General features: G+C 40.6%; 2 protein-coding genes across 17 annotated transcripts in view; one reads left to right on the forward strand and one right to left on the reverse strand.

The window, feature by feature from the left end:
• Window positions 1-24143, forward strand: part of Pter (phosphotriesterase related) — an 82122-nt gene that overhangs the window by 46197 nt on the left and 11782 nt on the right. For 7 of the 16 annotated variants that reach the window (XR_013112293.1, XR_013112294.1, XR_013112291.1 and 4 more), the window contains exons 4-5: window positions 6693-6833; window positions 12841-12921. Coding sequence is in view for 9 of the 16 variants with exons in the window: in XM_034510308.2 (XP_034366199.1) it covers window positions 6693-6833; window positions 12841-13051 (352 nt within the window). In the remaining 7 variants the exon portion in view is untranslated. Of the gene's footprint in view, window positions 1-6692; window positions 6834-12840; window positions 13640-13906; window positions 14061-24143 lie in introns of those variants that run through there. The other 9 variants (XM_034510308.2, XM_076939500.1, XM_076939504.1 and 6 more) reach the window with 4 other exon arrangements.
• C1ql3 (complement C1q like 3) lies at window positions 13660-23735 on the reverse strand. The gene is made up of 2 exons (XM_034510310.2): window positions 22194-23735; window positions 13660-16403 (listed from the first exon to the last, which is right to left on the reverse strand). The coding sequence occupies exons 1-2, from the start codon at window positions 22779-22781 to the stop codon at window positions 16224-16226; spliced, it is 768 nt and encodes a 255-aa protein (XP_034366201.1). The 5' UTR covers window positions 22782-23735; the 3' UTR covers window positions 13660-16223.

Here is a 24143-nt window from a genome sequence, read left to right on the forward strand (position 1 = left end):
GTGCTTCAAAACGTGCTCCTCCCATGTTCTTGGAATGACTTAATTCAACTAATTAGCTGCCCTGAGTTCATCCTCCATCCCTCCATGGTTCACTCCTGCCTTGTGCTGCTATCTGTATTCTGACCAATGGGAGCACTTGTTTGCCCTGAATACTCGTTTGATTGTTTCTCTCTCTGGAGTCTGGACATGCTACTACCTACCCACCTCATGAAGATCTCCAAACATAGCTCTTCCTATCCACTCTTCTCTTGTTGCCTTCTTTTGTCCCCTGAACTACTGTGAGTTTCCCACAATGACTCGATTCCTTAGCTTCCCTCTATAATCTCTTCTCCACAGTCAACTAGACACATCTTCCGAAACCCAAACCTGACTATATTCCTGTACTCTGTGTTAAAAATCTTCAGTGAGGACCCTCTGCTTAGATACAGAACCCAAACATCTTAGTCCCTGGTTCTCACCTCATGCTCTATATGATCTCCCATAATTCTCCACAACTGTTTCAAGACAATAAACAACTGTTTCCTGAGCTCTCATACAAATGTGCACTCTAGGGTACTGTCTTATTCCATTTTTGGTGTCTATTTGGATGAGTATTCCATCAGTATTCAATTCACCAAAGCTTAACCCCAAATCAGTCAAGATGCCTTTTTGCCTTTTTTCTGTTTGCTAACCTCATTCTTAGAAGTACTGTTATCATGATTCTTGGTAAATTCGGCAAAACAATATTTGTTTAGGAATGTTTTTATTTCCTTTATAGATACTAACTTTTCCAAAGTACAGGGCTGTGTGCTATTTGTCTTTGGAGGCTATCAGTTTCTTACTAATTGGTAGATGAATGGATGTTTTACTGGGCCTATGGATAGATGAATAGATTGATGATTGGACAGACAGTTGGATGAATGAATGGATGGATGCATAGATGCATGGATGGATGCATAGATGCATGGATGGATACATGGATGCATGGATGGATGCATGGATGGGTGGATGGATGTACTTTGCATCTAATAAGCTATTGTCTTACAGTCAAGAGCGATAAGCTTTCTTAACTCTCAGCAGATGTTCCTCTGTATTATGCACCTCTTATGCAACACCTGAACCAAGTTTTATGTAAATGAGATACTTCAAGACTCAGCTCAAGTAAATCCCTTCCTTCGCTGTTCTTTCATAATACCTTGTATTTTCTCTGCACTATAAAAACTCTGAAACATTTGACCATTACTTTAAAACATTTGACCATCATTACTTTAAAACATCTGTCTTTTCCACAGACCTTAAGTTACTTCGGCTGACAGGTTTTTATTCATATTCGTACTCCCAACATGAAGAATAACACAAGACAGGTGACATTACATATTTGCTAAGCTAATTCACGAGGCATACTTGGATATTGAAATGACATAGTGTCGTTGGGAGTTCTGTGAACTAGGAAACTCTAGACAAAGAGTAGGTGCTATTGCCATCTTGGTGATGTCCATGAATCACAGCCTTTTCTCTGACCCTTAGCTCTTCTATACAAAGTTTCCAAAACATTGTCCAAATTATTGTTTTATGCAGACATCCCTTCTGTGAAAATGTTATTTTGTAATGTATATGCTATCCATTTACCAGCTGAAGAGCAAAAGTTTAAAGTATGCAGTAGATGAAATTATATCATAGGAGAGACAAGAACTAATACTTGACTGAAACAAGTTTTGATGATCATGCTTGAATTCCCAAGATACTTCATAAATGGCCTGGAAGTCATTTCATTCATCAAAAGATGAAACTTTCTTCACTATTGAATTCAAGACTTCTTTCAACAGTTTTATTACATTTACATATAGGTGATAGGTAGATAGATAGATAGATAGATAGATAGATAGATAGATAGATAGATAATAGATAGATAGGTATGTATGTATGTATGCATGTGTATGGAGATGTCCATGCCATGGTATGTATAGGGAGGTCAGAGGACAACCTCATTTCTACAATGTAGGTTGCTGGGATTGAACTAAGGTTGTCAGTATTGGTGGCAAGTGCCGTTTCCCATGAAGCCATGTTGGAATCCCAGAAGCTCTTTCATATGCCAAGAAAAGGAAAAAAAAACTTTAAAATACTTATCTTAAAATCTTTAAGACTGTTAGCATAGAAAAGAATATAGAGTTATTCATGGATATAAACTATGGGATGAGGAGGACTGGCTGAAGTTAGTACCTCCAGTTCTATGAATTGTCCTTTGTGATTACTGATGGTTGGACGATTTGAGAGCTCACCTGACAGACTTTAAGTAGAGTCCATTTTTCCAGAGAACCATATTGACATTTGGTATCAACCCTTCTCCAAGTGAAAGAAAATCATTTGTGCAAACAAAAATGCAATAGCTAACTCCAGTCACCAGAAATCATCCAACTGAGTATCAGTTTCACACAGGAAAGTGACCTTCAAGGAGCACTAGGTGGGTGAGTCTTTTAGATGCCAATGCCAAGGAGCCTCTTTCTCCACAAAGGAAGAGTCAATGGCATGGAACAGAGCTCCTCTGGTATTGCAGATTTTCTCAGCATTCATGAGGCTGGTAGACCAGGACTCCTGAACACAGAGCAGTCTGAGTTTCTTTACAGCACCCCTGGGCCCTGGTTACTTATCTTTCCTGAGGTTTGTCTTTTCCATCTGTAACATGGAGATGTTTTTATTACATACATGTATATCAAAAGCCTATGTTATAGTTTGGATATACATGTTCCTTCAAAGGGCTCATGTGTTGAAGTTTGATCACCATCTGTTGAAACCATTGGAAAGTGATAGAGTCTCCAGGAGAGGAACTTCATTTATAGTCTATTTATGACTTCACAGCTGAATGGACTGACAGAAGGTGGTAACTGACTGGAAGAAATAAGTTACTGGGACATTTCCTAATGAATATATCTTTTCCCTAGACCCTTTATTTTTATCTCTGCTTCATTCTGTGATGACAGTCAAACAGCACCAATGTGTAATGAATCAAATTATAAAGAATTTGGATCTGCCAGATGTAGTGGCACACAACTTTAATCCCAGCACTTGGGAAGCAGAGGCAGGTCAATCTCTGTGAGTTCAAGACTAGCCTGGCATACCTAGTGAGTTCCAAGACAGCCAGAACTATATAGTGAAATAGTGTCTCAAAAGAAAATTGAAGGAGGAGGAAGAGAAGGAAGAAGAATAAGAGAAGGAAGGGGAGGAGGAGGAGGACCTTAGTTCTGAAGATAGAGTCCACATTCAGGATATATTTCCTTGAAGCTCCTCTTCTGTGAATACTGAATGCCATGGTGGAAGTAGTTGGCAAAAACAAAGATCTTCAACTCATGGCCATGTTGAGAGAGGAAAAGAAGGGACTGACATCCCAGTATACTCCTTTCAAAGGCATCACCACAATGCCTAGAAGACACCCAGTGACTGGAAGACCTCCTGCTGGGTTCTACTTCTCTAGGCCTCTACTGGAGGTCAAGCTCTAACACAGGAGCCTTTGGGGAACATGCCCTTGAATCACCATAGCAGAGTTAACATTGATGGAGGTAGAGAAAAATGTGGAGGCAGCTGATATGCATGGTACATCCATCATGAACAGCCATCTTGTCTGTCCTGGTGAATGTAGATACCTTAGTATCTCAAATGAGCATAAAGCAATGTAAGACTCATGCAAAGAATGAAAGCAATAGTCTTTCATTCTTTCTCCTTCCTTGAGTGCCATTCATTTTGTCTAAGATAACTGGAAAGGGTTAATATTACCTATTATACTTACCATGTTGATTATACTCCTACCTGGGAATTAGAGTTATCTCTAAGCTCATCTTTTCTTCTCTTTCCAGAGCTTTCCCATTCTTATCTATATACCCCCTTTTGGTCCTCATGTTTTCCTCACATAATTTAAGGATGGTGTCAGGGAAAAATGAGATGCCAGGCTTAAAACTTACAAATGTTATGTGTGTACTGAGTCCATATAATTCCTGGGTTTCCCATTGAGTAAATAAATAATGGCAATTTGACAAGATGTGTAGTGGGATGGCTGAGAGAATGGTTTCTAACTTTGAGCTGAGTTTAGTACATTAGTACATTACCTTGACTTCACCTCTTCAGTTCATCAGTGAATTCAAGAACTGTTAGGATTGTGGAAAACATTAAATGAGATTATAAAACAGCACAGCCACTGGGGAATACACATCTGGGTATTCATGTACATGTGTACTCATACCTGTGGAGGCCAGAAGTCAATCTTAGGTGTTATTTCTTAGGGATTGGTCACCTTGCTCTTTGAAACAGGTCTCTCACTGGAATTTGGGGCTTGCCAGTTAGACTAGGCTGGCTGGATGGCAAGCTCCAGACTTCTGTCTACTTCCACCTACAGCCCAGATGCAAGGCTTTTGATGTGGTGCTGGGGATCAGACCCAGGTCCTCATGCTTGCTTATCAAACATGTCCAACTTGAGCTACCTACCCAGCCTGTAGTTTTCTACTTTCAAGTGGAACTAAGGCTAAATATATTTCCTGTGGTTCAAACCTATTGCATTTTTTATCGTTGGTGTTTAAGTATAGTCCTTAACACATCACTTAAAATGTAGAGAACTTCATTTCAGGGCATTGGGCTAAAAGAAAAGAAGGGAAATATTAGCAATGGAAACAAGAGTCTAGTCTGACCTGTCCATGCCTCCATTCTCCTCTGGCTTCCCCATTCAGTAGCTTGCCCATGTTGTATAATTAACAATTCACATTTGACTCAAAAGATAAAATACTAAACTTAATTCTTTCTCCCTCCTGTTATTTTAGTTGTGTATATTTTTTTAAAGCTTGGCTCTTTGGGGGAAAACAGAATATGTTTACTACAAAAAAACATATATTCCTTTAACTTAGTAATTTTGGAAGCATGAGTTTATCTCCATGGTAAGAAGATGGGAAAAGAGAGGTATTTATAAACCTTAGCACAGTGGTGATTCACATTTTAAAGTATAAAGGAAAGTCTCCTTAGCCATGTACCTTCCTAAATCAATACTGTGAATGCTAAGTGTTAAACTGGTGAAAAGAAAGGAAAGGAGACAGCCTATGACATGATAGCAGTCGGGTCTACTCCCTGGAAACACCTAGAAAAGCAGGCACCTCTTGCACATGTGGCTCCTAGAACCTTCCCATTGTTGGGGAGAAAAGTTCTGTAAATACTTCTGACTGCTTAGCAGTAGATTCATAGACATGTAATCATACACTGATCCTTGCAGCCTTAAGTTGCCAGAGTGTGTAAGAATCTACAAGATAAGGATAATCGGGCATTTTTATTTCTTCTCTGGGCCAAGTTTGAGCCTCAAGCAATCACTTCCTTTCTCGGGGATTTTTCTCTAGGCTCTCACACCATGTCGAATGGAGTTTCTCTCCCTGAGTTATTTCCCACACTGCATTCTGTCAGGATGTATTTATTCTTTCCTATTTTTCCACATGTGAATGAATGTCTACAAAGTTATTTGGGGATACTATAATGTATCCCTTCTTAGCTGTTACATCTAAATTTCTTGAGGTGTCTTTTACTGTGTCCTCTGATGCTTTGCCTGTATTCTCTGCTTCTATTTCCTCCTTGCCCTTCATTTACATGGCTGTATCCTAGAATAGAAAGACGTTTAATATACCGATTCATTTAACAAGATATTGATAAGCAATAAATTTTATTTCAAAAGTAATCATAAAAGAACACACACACATATGTGTATGGTATATGTACATGGTCATATGAGTGTGTGCACATGTATGTGCAAGTACTTGTATGGACATGAGCTTGTGACAACCAGAGGTTGATGTTGAGGATTTTCCTCAACTGCTTTCCCATCTTATTTTGTGAGACATGAATTTTCACTGGAACTGGACTTTGTCAATTCGGTCAGGCAGACTGGCCACTGAGATCCAGGAATCTATTCTTGCTCCTTCTCTCCCTACCTCCAGGTCTGGGGTTACAGATCTACTCAGCCTTCTATGTTGCTGGTCATCTGAATCCGAATTCTTCTATTTCAAATACTTCATAGACTGACTCCTCTCTCCAACCCCCTAAACATATTAATCTTAGGAATATTGCCCCTTTGAAATATGTTAGAATGGTACTCACATAGACTTTGAAATTAATTTCAGAACCATTTCTCAAGAAAATCACCCTGCTGCCACCTTGCATCAAGAGCTTCCTGATTCAGCCAGATTGGCATTGGTCTGGTGAGACCTGGTACCAAATACTCTTGATATCTTCCATGGCTCTTAGCAGGGCTACAGGATGAAAAATACAAGCTAGTAATTAAAAGATGGAACATAGCTTAAAAAAAGATATGAGCATTATAAAATACTGCATGGATAATAGCTGAAAAATTAGTGTGAGCATAGAATTCCTAAGGACTTTAGGACAGTAACTTTATTTTGGCTAAATAGATTTCCATATTTCTGGTAACGGATTGACCTTGTTCAATTGAACTTGAACATAATAAAGCCCACTTCATAGGGGTTTTTTGACATTTATTTAGTTATTTAGCTATTTAGTGTCTGTGTGAGCATGCTCATTTCGTGGAGGACAATCAGAGTTCAGAGGGCACTTTGTGCGAATCAGTTCTTTATAATAAACTATAAATAATAGTTTACTATACATTATGCATATCTACAGCATACACACAGAGAATATGCTTTTAATAACAGCAATATGTCTTTTATTGTCTCTAGGTCTATATTTGATAAGAAGGAGTTGCTGGAGTTTGCTCAACTTGGCTCTTACTTGGAATATGACCTCTTTGGTACAGAGCTCCTTAATTACCAGTTAAGCCCAGATATTGATATGCCTGACGATAACAAAAGAATTAGAAGGTAAATATCCCGAGTCTCTCACCACATTCTTTTTTGCCAACTCTTTTGGTGTGTCATAGCTGGGTGAGTATTAGCAAAGATTTAGAAAATAGTAAGCAGTCTGAAGCAGCATTGGCAGAGAAAAATATATCTGAGCTGTTCCAGGGAGAAAATCTCGATATATTATTTCAAGAACAAAATGAGTCATAGTAAGTAGGCTCAAGCTAAGAAGAGCCTTAGAAGTTCAGTGCAGATGGACAGCTGACAAGAAACAGATAACACCCCATGTTTGCCATGAGAAGAACAGAATGAAAGCCATTTCCTCTTTTACCCATAGTGAAATCCACTCTTCCTTCCTCAGGTTGATCACACTAAAGCCAAGATTTTCTACAACTAATATTTAAAATGCTTCATTAAATGTATCCATTAAAGCGGTAATTAAAAAGGAAAATGAAGAAATGCCACATGTGCACACCATACAACACAACTTCCCAACATTGTCTAATGAGTAATGAAAAAAACCATGGTCACGTTCATTCTTTGATGGAGTCAAAGAACCTACGTTATTTGGTCTTGGTAACAGGATGTCATGAAGACTGAAGATTAAATAAACCAAGATGGGAAATCTGAGAGGAGAAATACATCTGAGATTAGCAAAGAAGACTTTAGTTTAGGAGTATCTAAATATTATTTTTCCTAAAATAATAACTAACATTGGAGTGTGAAGTTCAGAGCATCAGCTGGGCTGACACATACAGTTGACATAATCAGTTTCTATGAGACTCTTTAAACCTTGCAAGTAGATAAGAACATTGAGAGAAGAAGGAGAATAGAGACCCAGGGACACAATATTGAATAGACAGAGTCAATAGCAGTGTCGTATGGACAGGTAGAAATGTTTTCAAGCTGATAATGTCAGGGGAAATGTAATGGATCTTAGTGAGAAAACAAGCTTAAAGCCAAAGATGTGAACAGCTATAATACGCAACAGATATCAGGAAGGATCAAGACTGAAGTGTAATGACTAGATTTCAGATTAAGAGACTTATAATCAGGAAGTGTGGTCTCAGTGGAAAGCTTGAGGAAAGAGTAGGAGCTGAGGAAGGGGGTGAGGCGTGTGACGGCTCTACAGTAGAGCCCTGGAAGAAAGAGAGGTGAGGCTGATGCAGGAAGGCAACAGGTGATCCAGGGGAGACTTGTCTAAAGTTGAACAGTTTCTGAAGCTAAGATGGAAGTTGGGAGAGACAGAGACAGAGAGAATGGGTCCGAGAAAGAAAGCTAATTCTCAGAGATTGATACATGTTTTCTATAAAATAGATTATGCAGTTTTTATATGAATGTTTGGTACTGAATATGGAAAGATTAAATGAATATTTACTCGAAAATGTTGGAAAGATAAGCAGTGTTGACCCAGACCCCTAAGGAGACAAATCAGTGGAACCTGGGGAATGCTTAGAAAGGTAGTTGAGACAGTACTTCCCATTTGTGTTGGGAGAACAGAAGGCACACAATATTGTTGGTACAGATAAATACCTTAACAAGAAGATCAAGAACTGAGGCCACATACTACAGGAACGGCTGTTGGGTTAGGTGTGTGTTTCCGAGACCTATGTGAGACTGGAAATCATCACTGCATGACTGTATGATTTACTGACCATTTAACCAAAAGACATTTTTAGTATTGATAATAGTGTCAGTGAAGCATTGTGGGTAGAGCCACCAAATGAGAACTCATAAAGAAATCTAGGATTGGGACTTCGATCTGAAAGGTGAAGTTGATAGCCAGGGGAAGAGAAGAAGGTATGAAATGAAGGTCAGACAGTCAAAGCTGGAGATAAGGTATGCAAAGAAATATGTACATATTTAGGAATAACATAAGTTATGCTAGAAACTTTAAGAAGCGAATGAGTATATGTGTTAGAGCAGGCTAGGTGGAAACAGAGCAAAGAGCTTGTAAGACCAGCATGCGGAATGGAAGGTTAAGATTTCGGGGACAGAGATCCTATTATAACAAGGACAGATGTGTAGGATCTGAGAAGGAAACTATTGGGATGAACGTAAGGAACACTAGACTTGAGAACTGTCGCCCACACACTGAGAAGGGTAACAAGTGTGGGACATGTGCACAACAGAATTGAGGGGACTATCCCAAACCCATGTATATGTCAAAGAACCCGAAGACTGCTCCCTCGGGAAGGTGACCTTTAATAACCCTGTGCTTTCTTAGACTACTACATATTGACATTTACCTACAGTGATCCCAGCAACAGTAAAACGTGATTCCATTTCAGTGCCATTAGGTCAAGTGGGCTGGCTGCTACGTTTTACATTAGTTGTATAAAGTGAAGATTATTCTACATAAGCAATCTGCATTCTTCAATCTGGCCAAGGAAGCTGTCTTATTTGGTTTTGATACTTGAACAACTTCTTTAGCAAACAAATTCTTTTGTCTCTTTTTTCTTTCCTTTGGGTATGTCTGTGTAGTATGCATGCATGCAAGGCACATACGTGCATGCACATATGGAGGCCAAAGGTTAATAATGAGTGTCTTTCCTCCTAGCTCTCCACCTTCTGTACTAAACAGGTCAGTTGCTGATCCCAAAGCTTGCTGATTCAGCTCGTCTAACTAGCCAGCTTGCCCCTGGGATTTCCCAACTCCACTTTCCAAGGTTAGCATTATAAGTAGGCCACCGTACCGGCCTACCTTTCCTATGTGGGTGTTGAAGACCTGAACCTTTGCTCTTCATGCGTATGTAGCAAGCGCATGATTTTAATTTCCATGGTCAGGAACATTATTAGGATGGACAAGCAGGTTTCTCTAAGGGCTTACCAATTTGTGCCATATCCAGAGGTAAACCTTTGTCTACAGACTTGGATTTTAAAATAATGTGCTGCAGTAAGTCATCATTGTTCATTGTCTCAAAACAAAACAAAATGCGGTGCTAGAGCAATGGCTATGCAGGGTTCTGTTGTAGAGGCCTGGGGTTTGTTTCCCATCAGCACATACACAAACACACACACACACACACACACACACACACACACACCACAGTTGTTTTTCAAATAGATCCTCCTTAAATCTTTCATGATGAATATCCTCAATATATCTTTTAATTCAGTTTGGAGATGAGAGTTTTCACTCTGGATCTCCTTTTAATTCCTAAAGCTTAGTGGGGATGGGTCTTCTGCATCACTATGCCTTCTTCTGTGAGGCTCCCAGGCCTTCTGGAACAAAAAAGAGAGTTCGGTAAAGGGGGATATGGTAATAAAAAAAATGGCCAATGGCTTCTCAATTAAGTCCTTTTAACTAGTTTGGGCTATTAATTCAAGAACAAAAATTTAATTTTGGTTATCTCTCATTGCACCAAATGTAAGCATTCTTTATGTATTATATATTGAGTAATGTATAAATATAAAAATATATGTATAGGCTGTAAGCATGCTTATGTATTTCTTGCTTAGTTGTGCTTAAGTCAATACAATACATTTGTTTACTATTCCAAGCTAGTGATAACAACTAAATGACCTTTGGGGCTGTGTGTGCCCGAGCCCTCTGACCCCGTGAGTTGAGCACTTGCTTTACAGTGTTCATCCATAGTCTTTTCTCAGCTATGGGAATCTGCAGTCTCCCAAATGCAGGAATGTAGACACATGCTTCTGCCTACCTCTGGTTCTCAGCACCAGAAATTCTGTGTCTAACACCTGTTTTCAATCTTACGCTCCATTTCTCAAATCTTATTATATCTCTGCCTTTTCACACTTTGTAGTCTCTCTCTAATATTTGTTTGCAAAACACAAACTCATTTGTATTGCTATAATTGCTGTGAATTTTTGTCTTCTCGTCTGTAGTGGTTCCTCCTTTCTGGCAGCTTCTTTGTAACCCCCATTCTTCTGCATGATGCCATGCCTTGAGAGATGAACCCTTGGCATAGGCATGTCCAGGCACATTCCAATCGTGGTCAGCATATGATTGTGTTTCTGGAAAGTTTCATTTCTCCTTTCCTGGGGTAGTGTTACAATTTTTTAGAGTTCTTGTTTTTAATTACAACAACTATATCTGTTATATTCTCTCCTACAACTTCCCAACTTAAGAATATTATGTTTCAAAGTGGAACAAAGGTATATTATAGGACTTTGTCTGAACATATATCATCATAGTAATGATACATCAAAATCCTCAGAGAAGCAAGCACTCTACCACTGAGCTCTACCCTGGGCTTGAAGAGGAATGAGCCCAGCTTTTCTTTTGTTGTTTTGGGGGGAAAAAGAAGTCTGAAATAGTCCAGGTGGTCCCACAGTGACCTGAGGCCGAGGGTGAGCCTGCAGTCCCCCTTTGCTCCAGCTCCTCCAGTGTCAACCTCTGGAGTGAAATTACATCACAGCCTTGCATGCCTCTACCGCTTTTTCTCAGGCAGTGCTGGAGCTAGAGCCCAGTGCCTATGGTACACTCGGCCTTGTTTGCTGAGCTACATTTGCAATCCAGTTCTCAGACAATCAGAGAAGATGTAAAACCTTGAGAATGATCAGGAAACTCAATCAGGCAGCAAGAGCATCCCAAAAGCTGTCCTTCCTGTAACATTCCGTTCCATTCCTGTTATCCCAAGGTTCAGCATTACACATGTATTCTGTGAGGCTTTTCCCTTTGTGTAGTAAATGATCATATAACTTCCTTAGCTAATACCTGAAATACAGTTTGTTGGAAAGTAACTACAGACCAGGACTCCAGGACCAGTTTTAATAAGCCAAATAACCTTAGTGGCATAAATGATGTTATATGTGCCATGCAGCTGTAAAACAGGCATGGCATCCATGTGTGCCTATGAACTCTGGTTTCTTTACTGAGCACCCAAATTGGATCTTCTTTCTGGCACTTACATTCCTTTGACCTTCAAATCAGTCTAGTATTCAATTGCAACTTATTTTAAAGGTTCTCAGAGGGCAGATTTTCCTGCCTTGGATTTTTGTGCGTAGTGTCCCGTGAGTATCACAGTAGTTATTAAATAGGACTTGTGCCTAAGAATACCAAGAAATGTTTTATCTGCCTATTTAAACAAAAGAAGATCTTTCAAGTAGTCAACTCCCAGAAGAAGAACATGATCACATGATCCATCCACCTACATCCATTTGGTACTCTTGACACAAGATTTTGTGTGCAAGCATCCCCCCCCCCAAAAAAAAAACAAAAACAAAAACAAAAAAACATCGCTTGCAAGTTGCACCTCTGACATCAAAGGCCCTCTGTGGTCAGGGGCAGACATTGCTCAGAGTGCAGACACATACAGATGGTGGCTGTCATGAGGTGACTCGTATTGCAGATTACAGCTCTTAACTAGGCAAAGAGGATTACATTTTTTTTTTCAGCCAGGAAGCTGTCTTTTAGCCAACTGACTATGGATTTAAAGGAACAGCTTGCTATTTTAGCAGCCCTTTGACAAGGAAGACAGACTAAAAACTTTTGGTCAGCTTCATCTAATGTTAAGAGATTGCTACTAAGTCAAAATTCCTATAGACTTCAGAGGAGCAGATGGCTTGAATACAGAATACTTTGCCAACCCATTTTCATTGACTGTATAATGACATAGCACATACCCTGCACTTGAAAACCAGCTGACTTAACTCCTATGAAGATCTCTTTTGTTTCTATATTTTAATCATAAATGCCCAGTTACTTGAGGGGGGAGTCAAAATTGAGCCTAAGCATTTTAGAGAGGAGAGTGAAATATAAAATTATTCAGTGAACTGCTATTATGGACATTCATTCAAATGGCCTAAGCCCTGGAAGCTCTCTTTAGTGCAGTATTGCCAGACACTGTCAGAAATATGACTCTGTAGACATTTCTGTGTGCACAGAATAAGGATCTCATTCATACTAAGGTGAAGTAACACCTGTTTGGTATTCACTTAGAATCCCTGGTATATATGCCACAGTGAAAGGCAGAATCTTTACAAGTACAGTATGTTTAGGAGTGAGAGGTAACATCTCAAATGTGAGACCACTGGCATGTAACGGGTTAATATTTTTACACAGGGTCCACTTTCTAGTGGATGAAGGCTATGAAGATCGGATTCTCATGGCGCATGACATACACACAAAGCATCGATTGATGAGGTACGGAGGTCACGGCTACTCACACATCCTCACCAACATCGTTCCTAAGATGCTCCTTAGAGGTCTGACTGAGAGAGTACTTGATAAGATACTCATAGAAAACCCTAAACAATGGCTGACTTTTAAATAGGATGGCTGTTCATGAACCCAACCTAGAGGATAAAATTAGCAGAGAAAAATTAGTCAGTGATTTCAAATCTACTAGAGACATTAATCCAATCTACATAGAACCGGTAACTGGTTACTTCCCTCTATAGAAACTGAATAACAGGAAAATCTCTGGTGGAGAATACTGGGCTCAAGTCTCATTGTCTTTCCTTAATAAGATAAATATAGAAGAGCATGCTTCCCAACAACAGTTTAAAGCTATATCCCGTAAGAGTCATGTTGGATGTCTTCCCCCGCCCTGACTCTATGATCTACACTACTTGAGAAAAATTAAAATGTTTCTAGCTAAGTTGCCCCCTTCTGGAGCAATCTAATGTTTCTTGTGATATTGATGGTCCTACTAATTATCCTGCTGTTCTTTAATTAATGCTTAATGAATAATATGGCATTTTTAAATCACTTTTGCAACCAGGGAAGTTAAATTTTGAGACTTTTTTTCCTCAAAGGAGACTGCAATAAAATAATCAATTCACAACAATAAAAATATTTTGTATGGCTAACTATGTGTTTTCCACCTATTTATGTAAACATAATAAATCAATTTCTCTGACTTTGGCTTTTTAGTCTCCATTTTTACTGTTAACGATGGTGTGTTTTTGAAAAGTTTGTCTAAGAACATGTAACAGTAGTGAATTATAAAAAATGCAATCATAAAAGTAAAACTGTATTACATAATATAGTTTAATGAATCATTACAGTTATTATAACAAAGGCCACAATTTAATTAATTCATGTTATAATGCAAAGGAAAAGGAGAAATGCTTGCCTTATATATAATCCCTTTATTTCATGTACCTTTTATTTCTTTTTTCCTCAGGCCTAAACAGAGAAAATAATGCTTATTTATCTAAAGAAAAGGTCAGGTCTATTGGAAATGACAGTCTGTTTGTAAACACTACTCTTTAGAAGAGATCCAGCCATGAAGTTCTGTGCTAATAAAACCTTTTCAAAATGTTGGTTAAAATGCTTAATTGATGTGCACTATTGTTTATAAGTTAATCCTTTGAATCCTCACCATGTGATTTGGTACCCAAGACAAATCTCTAATCCGTTGCTTCCAACCCATCTTTGATAAATATATGCTGTTAAATAGAAATTAAAATTGTGGCAATTCATTGGTGAGTTATCTTACATATTAGAAGGGACAAATCAAATTAGTCACTATTCTTGATGAATGATCTAAGTGTTTTTATCATATAAATCACGACAGTTACTCAGACCAAGGCATTTAAATACAGCAAACACCACCTTTAGATGGGAACACCATGCATAACTCTTGGAAAATCGAGGTTTGCGAAACTGAAGCTATTTTGGTTGATCATAGCTGATCAAGCTCTCTGTATATTAGAACAAAAAGTACTAAAGTGGAGTGAGCCAGAAGAACAACCCAATTCCTTTAAAGGGAAAAATGCAAATGTCCTTCCCCAGTAAATGAAGCAGATTTTAAAATCTCTGGTTTTGAAATCTACTTGTCAGAGTGTTTAAAGGCAACTGAAAGGGGAACAGATTTTCCACTCTAAGAGGAGAAATTGTGTGCTAGTAGGACGTGTTCACATGGTTTTGATCTTTCCCTTACACTAAAGAGATGGCTCTTGGCAGTGTGTTTTAACTAGAGAGAATGGGTTCGCACTATACTGTCAGCATCAATCCAACAGAAAGAAAAGGAAGAATTGTTTATGTTTCATAAACATTGTGAGAAAGAGATTCTTGCTTCCTAAAGTCCTGTGTTAGTGGTCTGCTAAAGAATACAGTTAAAGTATCAATTGCATATGGGGTACAATAACCGCTGGATCAACTAATTCTCACATGTGTGACATGGGGCATTGGAATCTACTGTGGCTTGATTTTCTGGATAACTCTTAAAGAGAAGTCACTTTTATTATTTTGCTACTCTATGTATTTGTATCATCTAAAATATATTTCGGTCTAAAATAAGTCAAATAATTTGTGCATGGTTCTGTGTGTATACATATATACTTTTTAAATTAGTTTTTTGAGCTGTGCAGCCACCATGCCTAGTGGACTGAAGCCATGTATATATAATATTTTCATCTAACATATATGTATATAAATAAGTGTGTGGCAGATATTTATATAAAATATATACACTTTGTTGTCATGTTGGTTCTATGTGAAACTGTTAATTTTGAAATAACCTCAGGCTACAGATTTGTGGTAACTCTTTGAAGGCCTTACTTCGTGTCCCCTTGGTGACGCATGCAGTAGCTCAAATTAAACTTTTGTGCCTTTGGTTATGAACAATCTTTTGTTCCAAAGAAGGCAGAAACCTCCATCCGACTTCATACCAAAGAATAAATTTCTCTGGCTGTTCAAGAGATTCTAAATGTGTTCTATTGATGAAATGGACACACGGAATTTTTTTCTAAATACCTTACATAATTGTACATTTTCACACTTAGAGGGTAATCCTATGATACAATTTCAATCTCTATTTTTTTTTAAGGACTATCACCAGAAAAGGGAGAGAAAAGAAGAAAAAAAAATCACATGAAAAGAAAAAAATGTGAAAATGATCACAGGCTTGGGAATTCCCACAAATCCAGAAAATTCCAGGTTAAGGCTTCAAGTTGAATCATTCCCAGGTCTAGCTCTAGAGATAATCAGAGTACAAGGCAAACAATATCTTTGGGGACAAGCAGCATTACTTCAATTAGACCTTCTCCTGCAGGGAAAATTGACTCCTCCCTACACTACAGATAGACTCCAAGTACCTTAATAAGCAGGTAAACTCACAAGAACCAAAGCTGACACGTGGATAAAGCAGCAAGATCACAGTACACCAAAGTATCATAGATATCGAAGAAATAATTCAGTGTCTTAGATTTTTCTATAAAAATTTGTGGTCTATATAGGACTTCATTCACATGGACACTAACAATAAGGAGTGTTTGCTTTGGCGGTAGTGGATCACACATCTGCTTATCTTGCATTAAATACTTTTTTACATAATGTGTCTGAGTGATACAGATGTGAGTCAGGTAGCATTTGATCTCCCCACATTTACACAACCAAGATGCCCTGCAATGGGCATCCTCTGGGATCCTTGATTCACTGACGTTAGCCATACGAATCCAGCCTTCAAACTCAGAACAGCAAGCTCAGTCTCTGCATTATCAGTCAGCATAAATAATAAATCCAGAGAATGTGCTGTATTTGTTGTTGTTTCCTCCGTGGGCTTTCCCACCATCTAATTTGATATAGACTTCATCTCCTGGTTCCAGGTGAAGGACCACACTGTTACTGGCATAGTCGTAATTCTGATCAGCATCTTGGGCAATGGCACTAGCCCGCACCTATGTGAAACAGACAAGAGTTAGAGTTTGTAAAAAGAGAATCCTCAAGTAGCCTCTTTTACATAATAGCAGACTTGCAGCCATAGCATACAATGTAGCACACTGATGTTGCTGTTGGTCCCATAGGTTTAGAAGGAATTTCCATAACAACTTCAACTATGTTACTGGAAAGAGAAAAGAGAAAAATGTTGCTTTAATAAGAGACATTGCTAGCATCTTTTCTATCCTTGTAAACAAAGCATGCCGATCTAATTTCCTCTTCAATTGCTGCTTTTTCTGATTCCTTGAATCTCCACATCCAGTCACATTTTGAAATGGAAATGGCAGCATTGTTTTGCATTTTAATTTAAATCAAATAACAGCATCCCAACTAACTGTGTACTTCAATGGATCATCACAATTATTAGAAATCTGACATCTCCAGTAGTAAAAGAAGACCTAGGGAAAATAAAAGAAGAAAGCTTTTTGGTTTAGAGCTTTGGAAATCTGATACATGCAAAGCCCCTTTTGTCCAGGCTACTTCAGAAGCAGCTTGACTCGCTTAAATATATTTGTTTGCATCTTCCATATTTCCAAACTTCTTTTTGCTTTATCCGTGCTTCTTTATCGTTTAATTATATGTGCCTTTAATTTAATTTCACCAGATCTAAAAAGTTATAGAAGGGATTTAATTTGTGACCTGAGACTGCTCAATTTCTAGGACTGCTGGATGATATTGTTGAATAGCTCTTCTTATTTATGTGGTTGTCAATGTGTCTGGCTTTGAGGATGGGAGCAGACACTAATCTGCTTATGTTCTGCCTTTGTCTCATTAGTGGGTTGATCAACATTTGCAAACAGTCAAATCTCCCGCCGTATCATATCATACGGCCATTCTGCCACGATCCCTCGTCAAGCTATGCTTCAGCCTCATTTAGACATATTTTGATTGTGCCATGGGAAAATGTTTCAAAAGGCAGGCTTGTGTGTGGTTTATTTCAGTAACACATCTTCTACTCTGTGGCTTGTTTCACTTCCACTATAATGATATTTCCCTGAATAGCATAGCAAATGATTTAGTGGCTTTTGTAAACCTGCACTATGTAATAATGTATGACTTGGGGTATAATATGTTAGGTTTTATCACTTAGCCAAAAGAAAAAAAAATGAGACATAAGTCAAGAATTTCCATATGTCTTTCAAAATGTAAATGATGAGTTTTCAAATTAAATTTTCATGGGAAGATACGTTCTCACATTAATGCTGAAATGCCATAAAAGGAGAAGGCTCTCTGACACCCCTGAGCTTGGAATGTAATTTGAGTAGTATTTTAACATTTTTTTCTTTCTGGGTATCATATAGCAAAAGAAGAGAAGGGCTTAAAGGATTTTGAATTGCTTATCACTATGCTAACTGGCATTAATATAATGAAACCAATATGCTGTGTGATTACACTCAAAGCTTTAACTCAAATGTGTTTGCCGCTGGTGATGAGATCCATTTTAACCATTACGTAACAATGCCCTTGGACTTCATAATATTTTTTAGGAATTAATCTTTAGTTTATAGAAGCTGAAGGCTTAAAAGTTTACTCAGTCCATCTAGTTATTAATTCTTAGTGAAGAAAATCTACGCAATGAGACTATTATCACTATGGTTTGACTATAACAGCATGTGGATTTTTTAATGGATGTGCAAAAATTAAAATGTAAACTAGCAATTATCTATATTAACAATATGTTGACTTATCATCAAACTGATGTCTTTCTCAGTTATTATTGATGAGGATAGAGTTTATACAGCAGTTTTATTATATGCTTTATGAGTGTTGTCCATTTTCATTGTTTTCTACATGAAAACTTTGGGAGCCAGGACTCCTTGAAATCTTTGATTTAGAGACTGTAACCTTTTGAAAATATGCAATGTGGGTTCTTGTTCTTTAGACTAAATGAAGGAAGTGTTGCCATTTTCAGTCCAGAAAGCACAAGCAGAGAAAGCTGCTAATGCAGTGGTGTGAATCCACACACTAGAAGGTTCTCCTTTGCACTTCTTATTTCCTTTGTTGAATAAAACTATTGTGGTCGCTTTATCACAGAAATCAGTTTCCTAACATTTTAACCTATGCAGCAGCCCAGGACTTTCCCAATTAAATACCCACCATCTGCCAGTGTCCGTGATGTCAGTAGCCTGTCCACCCATCACATTCTAAGAGTATAATGGGACGTGAAATTTCAAGCTCTGATATCTATCCCACTGACTTCAGCAATTCTTCCTCAAAGCCATCAAACTATTGAGGAAGGTAATGTGTTCGCCCTGAAGGCTATTTTCGGATTCCTAAATGTGCACTGATTTCAGCATTTTGTCGGGGGAGTATAATGCATCCTTCTCAGTCCAATATACCTGCTTCTGCCTAAATTCACTTTACTATCTTTTCTCAGTATGTTAACTATAGAGTTCCTTGGCTTTATCTTTAGCATGCATTTCTCTGCTTTTAAAGAGAGAAGTAATTTGGACTAATTTGGCATGGCACATCATTACTCTTTATAAAAAATAAATATAAAACCCCCACAGTGTTCACTCTTTCCAATGTAGTTCATGTCCGTTGCTACCATAACTAATAAATTCTTGTAAGTGAAAGGCTTATCTCTAATTCTTTTATATGACTAATTTTCTGGCAATTTAGTTTTTATTATGGTGGCTTACTATAATGACATTATAGTAGCTGTGCTCAGAAACTATTTTTTTTTTCAGATTTTTAACAAGTATATGAGCATTACAAATTTCCCCTGTCTCTATATAAAGCTATTTGAGCTTTACCTTTCATATGCACTGGGATGGGCTTTCACCAGATGAGATGATTAACTGTAGGCTAATGGTTTCGTGGGAAATATGAGAACTTTGGTCCTTTATAGTGAGTGATATGTTTGTAGGAATATAATAGGCTATATAGTTTTAGCATTGCCTTATTATTGAGGGATTATCATTATACAAAGTATTTACGGCAACATTTGCTAATTGAGTTAATCATCGCTGATGTTCTGGTAATTCGATTTTCATTGTACTCTCGTGGAACCATAAACAAAAGGTTAAGTGGTACATCAGGCTAATTTATTGGCCTTTGATGTCTCCATCTGTGACCCTGTGTTTAACACAAAGCATAAATAAGATGGCCCTCGTATGGCTGTGGTCCAGAGACATTGCTCCCTCCCACAGTGAAACACTGCATCCTTCCCTCATTGTTAATTTTTGTGCTTCTCAAAATCCACTTCATCTAAGAGAGCGTCACTCTGATATGGATCTCTGAGCTGATGTTCTATAAAAACAAATTAGGTCATCTCAGAGGGGAAACTGTGACACTAACAAACGAGCATACGGACTATGATCGAAAATCAGGAATAAAGTATTTATTTTAAAATTAATGAAAAATATTTGTTTCACAAGATTTCCCACTTGGCACCGGCTGTAGCCAGATTTTACGAAAGTGTTTTATTCTAAAGACAAAACTCCTTAGCTGTAATATCGCAATCATCACTCTCTAAGATGATCCACGCTGAACTCAGAAGCATGCTGTTTACCACAAGTCATATATTTTTCTGAATTACCTGTTACCCACTTTCTGAAGAAGCAGCAACTTGACAAGCAGCCATCAGAGAGCATGAGAGGTGCTTTACCCAGTTGCTTTCCTGATCCCCATAGACCTGAATGTTCAGGTGATACAGGAAACAGCTTATCCCCCAATGAAATGGTTTAAAAAAAAAATAAAGCATGCACATTTTAATTTTAGAACTCGTATACCGAAGGCTTTTCTTCTACTCATTGGTATATGCATAGACACTATCATCTAGCCACCAACATCTCAAATCACTATTGTGCTACTTCCTAGGGCTTCCTACATTCACAGTCACCAGATTTTTTTTTTTTAATTACCGTTCTATATTGTTGACGAAATGGGACTGTTTGTATATTATAATGGGTGGCTCTAAAAATATATCTGAGTTGATGTCTTATAAAAACAAATATTTAGTGTTTTACATTTAGTATTTAGTGCTTTACAGACCTAACTTTTGAGTCTGAGAGCTGCCTACTGGGGGCAGGTTCCTAAGTCTTTTGGTCAGCCAGACACAGCACGTCTATTTTGGTGTAGTGAGCCATGCCCTTTGTAGCCATGATCCTGCAACTGCCTAACCCACTGTTGAGGGAACAATTTTTATTTCCCTTAATATTGTTTTCATGCACAATAACTGTAATGAACAACCCTGTCAGTGCCTCCTGGTGGCCATGTTTCCTTTTTTTAATTTTTAAATATATTTTATTATTATTATTATTCCTAGTGTCCTGGAGGATCTTAAAGGGATTTGCAGAAAAGAAGAAGCTCCTTTTAAAAGTGTATCATACTTTTAGGACATTCATCTTTTACCTTTGGGGAAAAAAAAATCTGACACTAAAATGAGTCTTGAGAAAAAGAAAGAAAACAAAGAAAGAAAAGAGGCAGAAGGAAAAGCCCTAAAGGTGTTCAGTAGAAAATTGGGTTTAAATAATATCTGATTTTTCAGGGGACCAAAGACCTAGAGCACACCAGCCCTTGCTAAGTCAAAATCACTGCATGAAATGAGATATCTTGAAGGTGATGACAGGGACGCGGGATCTTTCTTCTTGTCGGTGGTCAGTAAACAAAGTTCAGGACACAGGAACTCAACTGCACCGCTGGCTACCAGTAGGAAGGCCTCACCACCGGGTGCCTGCTACTTGGAGTGTGCAGAAGGTCCGATTACACTTTTAGGCAGTTAGACGTGTATTTCCCCCTGTGGCTAAAAGATCAAAGACGCTTCTGCTTTGCACTGACTTGACTCTAACAAAGGCACAGTCCTGGCCGGCACTGCAGGCCAGTGGCCCCTGTGGCACCACCTACCAGCTCTGAAGAGCAGGTCCTGATTCTGAGGCTATTTTGCAGCTAAGGCAAGGCAAGGCAGCTGTGGTCAAGAAACCTAGGGTTAGGGAGAGCCTCTCTCTACCTTGGTGCCCTGGAGATATATAGAAGGTGCTGAAAGGGCTGAGCTCTGACTGGCCACCTTCCCGGACCACCTCCTTGTTCATTTTCCTACTCCAAAGCATAGAGTGGGGGTTCCTGTGTTTGCATGCCAGCTGCTATACTTTTACAGTGTAAACGCAACTTTTTCTGTTCCCAGCAGTTCTTCCTTTGGAAACTAACTGGAGTGTAAAGTGACTCTTGAGTTTCACCGCCCAAGACCTCTCAAAGGCCACTCCATTACATGCGCGCAGCAGAGTGCGGTCTAAGACCTGGGTGGCCTTGTCTGAGACTCCCTCTTGGGGGTCTTTCCTTTCTCCCCGGAGTGCAGGTCTATCTCCTCTGAGTCTGGAGCCCTGACACGCCCATTTCGGGCTTCTGAAGCCTTCTACACTCTCCTAGAAAGGCTGTAAGCGACCCTAAACTGAAGATGATGCCACCGAACAGGGATTCCCGCCCTGCTCCAAGACTCCCTTAGTCCACGAGTTGGCCCCAAGGCCAAGATCCCAGTTTCTCCCCCTTCTAGGTTCATGCTCATAATTGAGCGCCCCGAGCACGGGTCTGGCACCCTAAAACTACCCTGTCTGGGTTGTGAGGTGCCCTTCTCCGCATACGACCCCCGCCTCTCCAGCATGTCACAGAGTCCCCCTCGCCTTAGCTCCGGGGAGCCGGGTTGCCGCGCCCTTCCTCCGCGGGCTCCCACCCCCATTTCCGGGGTCTCCTCCCTCTTGTCAGCACCTTCCCGCACTTACTCTCCGCCCTCCCCACTGCCTGCCCGCGCTCACCTGGTTGTTTTTGCAGAGATCAGCCCACATGCTGGTGCCATCCCCTCCGCGCATCAGGACGTGGTAGGTGAAGAAGTAGATACCCGGGATGGAGCAGGTGAACTTGCCCGTGGTAGGATCGTAGTGGTTTCCGAGGTTGGTAACCACGTCGTCGAACTTGAGCACCTCGTAGCCTTCGTGCTGCCGTTTGAGGCCAGCATAGAAGGCGATCTTGGGCACCGTGCTGTAGGTGGCCGCACTGATAGCCCCGGCCGCATTCAGGCCGGGCGCCCCAGGAGGACCGGGCAAGCCTTGGCGGCCCGGTTCTCCCTTCTCACCCGGGGGCCCCACGGGGCCCGGTGGTCCAGGCTCTCCCGGGGGCCCACGCGGGCCTGCCTTCCCCGGCCTGCCGGCCTCGCCTTTGGGACCCTGGATGAAAGTGGGCAGGGACTGCATAAGGCCCCGGTCCGGAGTGGCGGCGGTGCTGGGAGCCTTGGTGCCCCCGTAGGGGTCGCAGACCATGCGGCAGGTGCCCAGCATCTCGTAGTGCGCCGACGTGCCGGCCGAGCTCACCAGCACCGGGATGAGGATGACCAGCAGAAGCACCATCACCACCCCCAGCGCCCCGGCGGCAATCAGGCGCCTCCTGCTGCCCACGAGCCGGCTCAACGCGGGCCGATCCTCTTGTCTGCTTTTGGACAAAATTTTGAAGGTTGGGCGGGGACCTCCTCAGAGCCGAAAACAATCCCCCTTCGAACCCCAACTCCCCGGGGCGGGCGCGCGCCAGTCGCTCTTCACCGGCTCCTGCTCCCCCCCGCTGAGGCTGCGGCTAGGGAGGGAGCTGGGGCGCCAAGTGACTTGAGCTGAAGTCCCGAGCTGGGGGTGGGGGTTGGGGGAGGGGTGCTCAGGGCGCCCTCTCGCCTCTTACCAGCCCCTTCGCACCTGTGGCTGCGGCGGGTGCCCGAGCGGCCACCCGGAGGGCAGAGGCAGCGGCCGCCTGCTGCGCTCTCCTGGAGCAGCTCACACTTTTATGCCGCTGCTGCCGGCGATCGACTTTTCCTTTTTTTTTTTTTTTTCCTTTTTTGCAGACTGCGCCAGTTCTCACCAACTTTCCGTCAGAAGTTGCCTTTTTTTTTCCTGCTTCTTGCTTCTTTTCTTTCGCTGGCTGGGTTCGTCTGCCCTTGCCTTTTTTCCTTTCTTTTTCTTTTGCAGCCACCACAACTCTAATAGAAGCGCACCCCCAAAGCCCCAGAGGGCTGCGGAAGCTCGGGTCGGGCGGCCCCCGAGATGCGCGGAGCAGCGGCGACTTGCAGGATCCGCGCCTCAGAGAAGCTCAGGGACGGAGATAAGAGCTAGCCAGCAGCAGCGAAAGCCTCACTGCCGAAAGCTGAACGAGAGAGGCTGAACGCAGAATTCTGCCTGGGTACCACCTGCCAGGAGAAGAGGAGGCTGACAAACGCGCGCCGGAGCAATTTATAGGAACCCAAGGCACAGAGGAAGGGGAGCCGCTTTGGCATCTCTCTGCAGCATCTGCTCTGCTCATCCCACTCACACAGAGTTTGGCATTACTCTGACAATGTGGGATTTTTTTTTTTTTCGGCCTCTCTTCTTCCCCCCACCTCTCTGCAAGGGATGAACAGTGAAATCCTGAATACTTCCTTGTCTAACCCAGAGGATGGCAGCGCCCTAGCTGGTCATACTAGGGGGAGGGAGACAGCTGTGCACCTGCTCTCAGGACTCAAGGGTCACACCTAAATCTATTTCCCCAGTGCCAACAGCTCTTAGAGGTGGAAGTGAAGGTTGAAAGGAGGGAGGTTTGATGACAACATTTCTCCCCTGGCTCATCCACAATCAGTGCTTCAGGTGTTGTTCAAAATGCCACTTTTAACATAAGGAGGGCTCTCTCCAATTTTACAGACAGTGGATGTGCGTGTTTTTTTTTTTAAACCTTAGCATTTGCTTCCACAGCCT

Source organism: Arvicanthis niloticus, chromosome 8 (assembly GCF_011762505.2).
Source record: "Arvicanthis niloticus isolate mArvNil1 chromosome 8, mArvNil1.pat.X, whole genome shotgun sequence".
NCBI lineage: Eukaryota > Metazoa > Chordata > Mammalia > Rodentia > Muridae > Arvicanthis > Arvicanthis niloticus.

Bases quoted from the DNA above. Each gene is read 5' to 3' on its own strand.
- C1ql3 (XM_034510310.2), bottom strand. From the start codon at position 22,781: ATGGTGCTTCTGCTGGTCATCCTCATCCCGGTGCTGGTGAGCTCGGCC. The intron at 16,404-22,193 runs GTGAGCGCGGGC...TGTTTCACATAG, and splicing joins ATCTCTGCAAAAACAACCAG to GTGCGGGCTAGTGCCATTGC.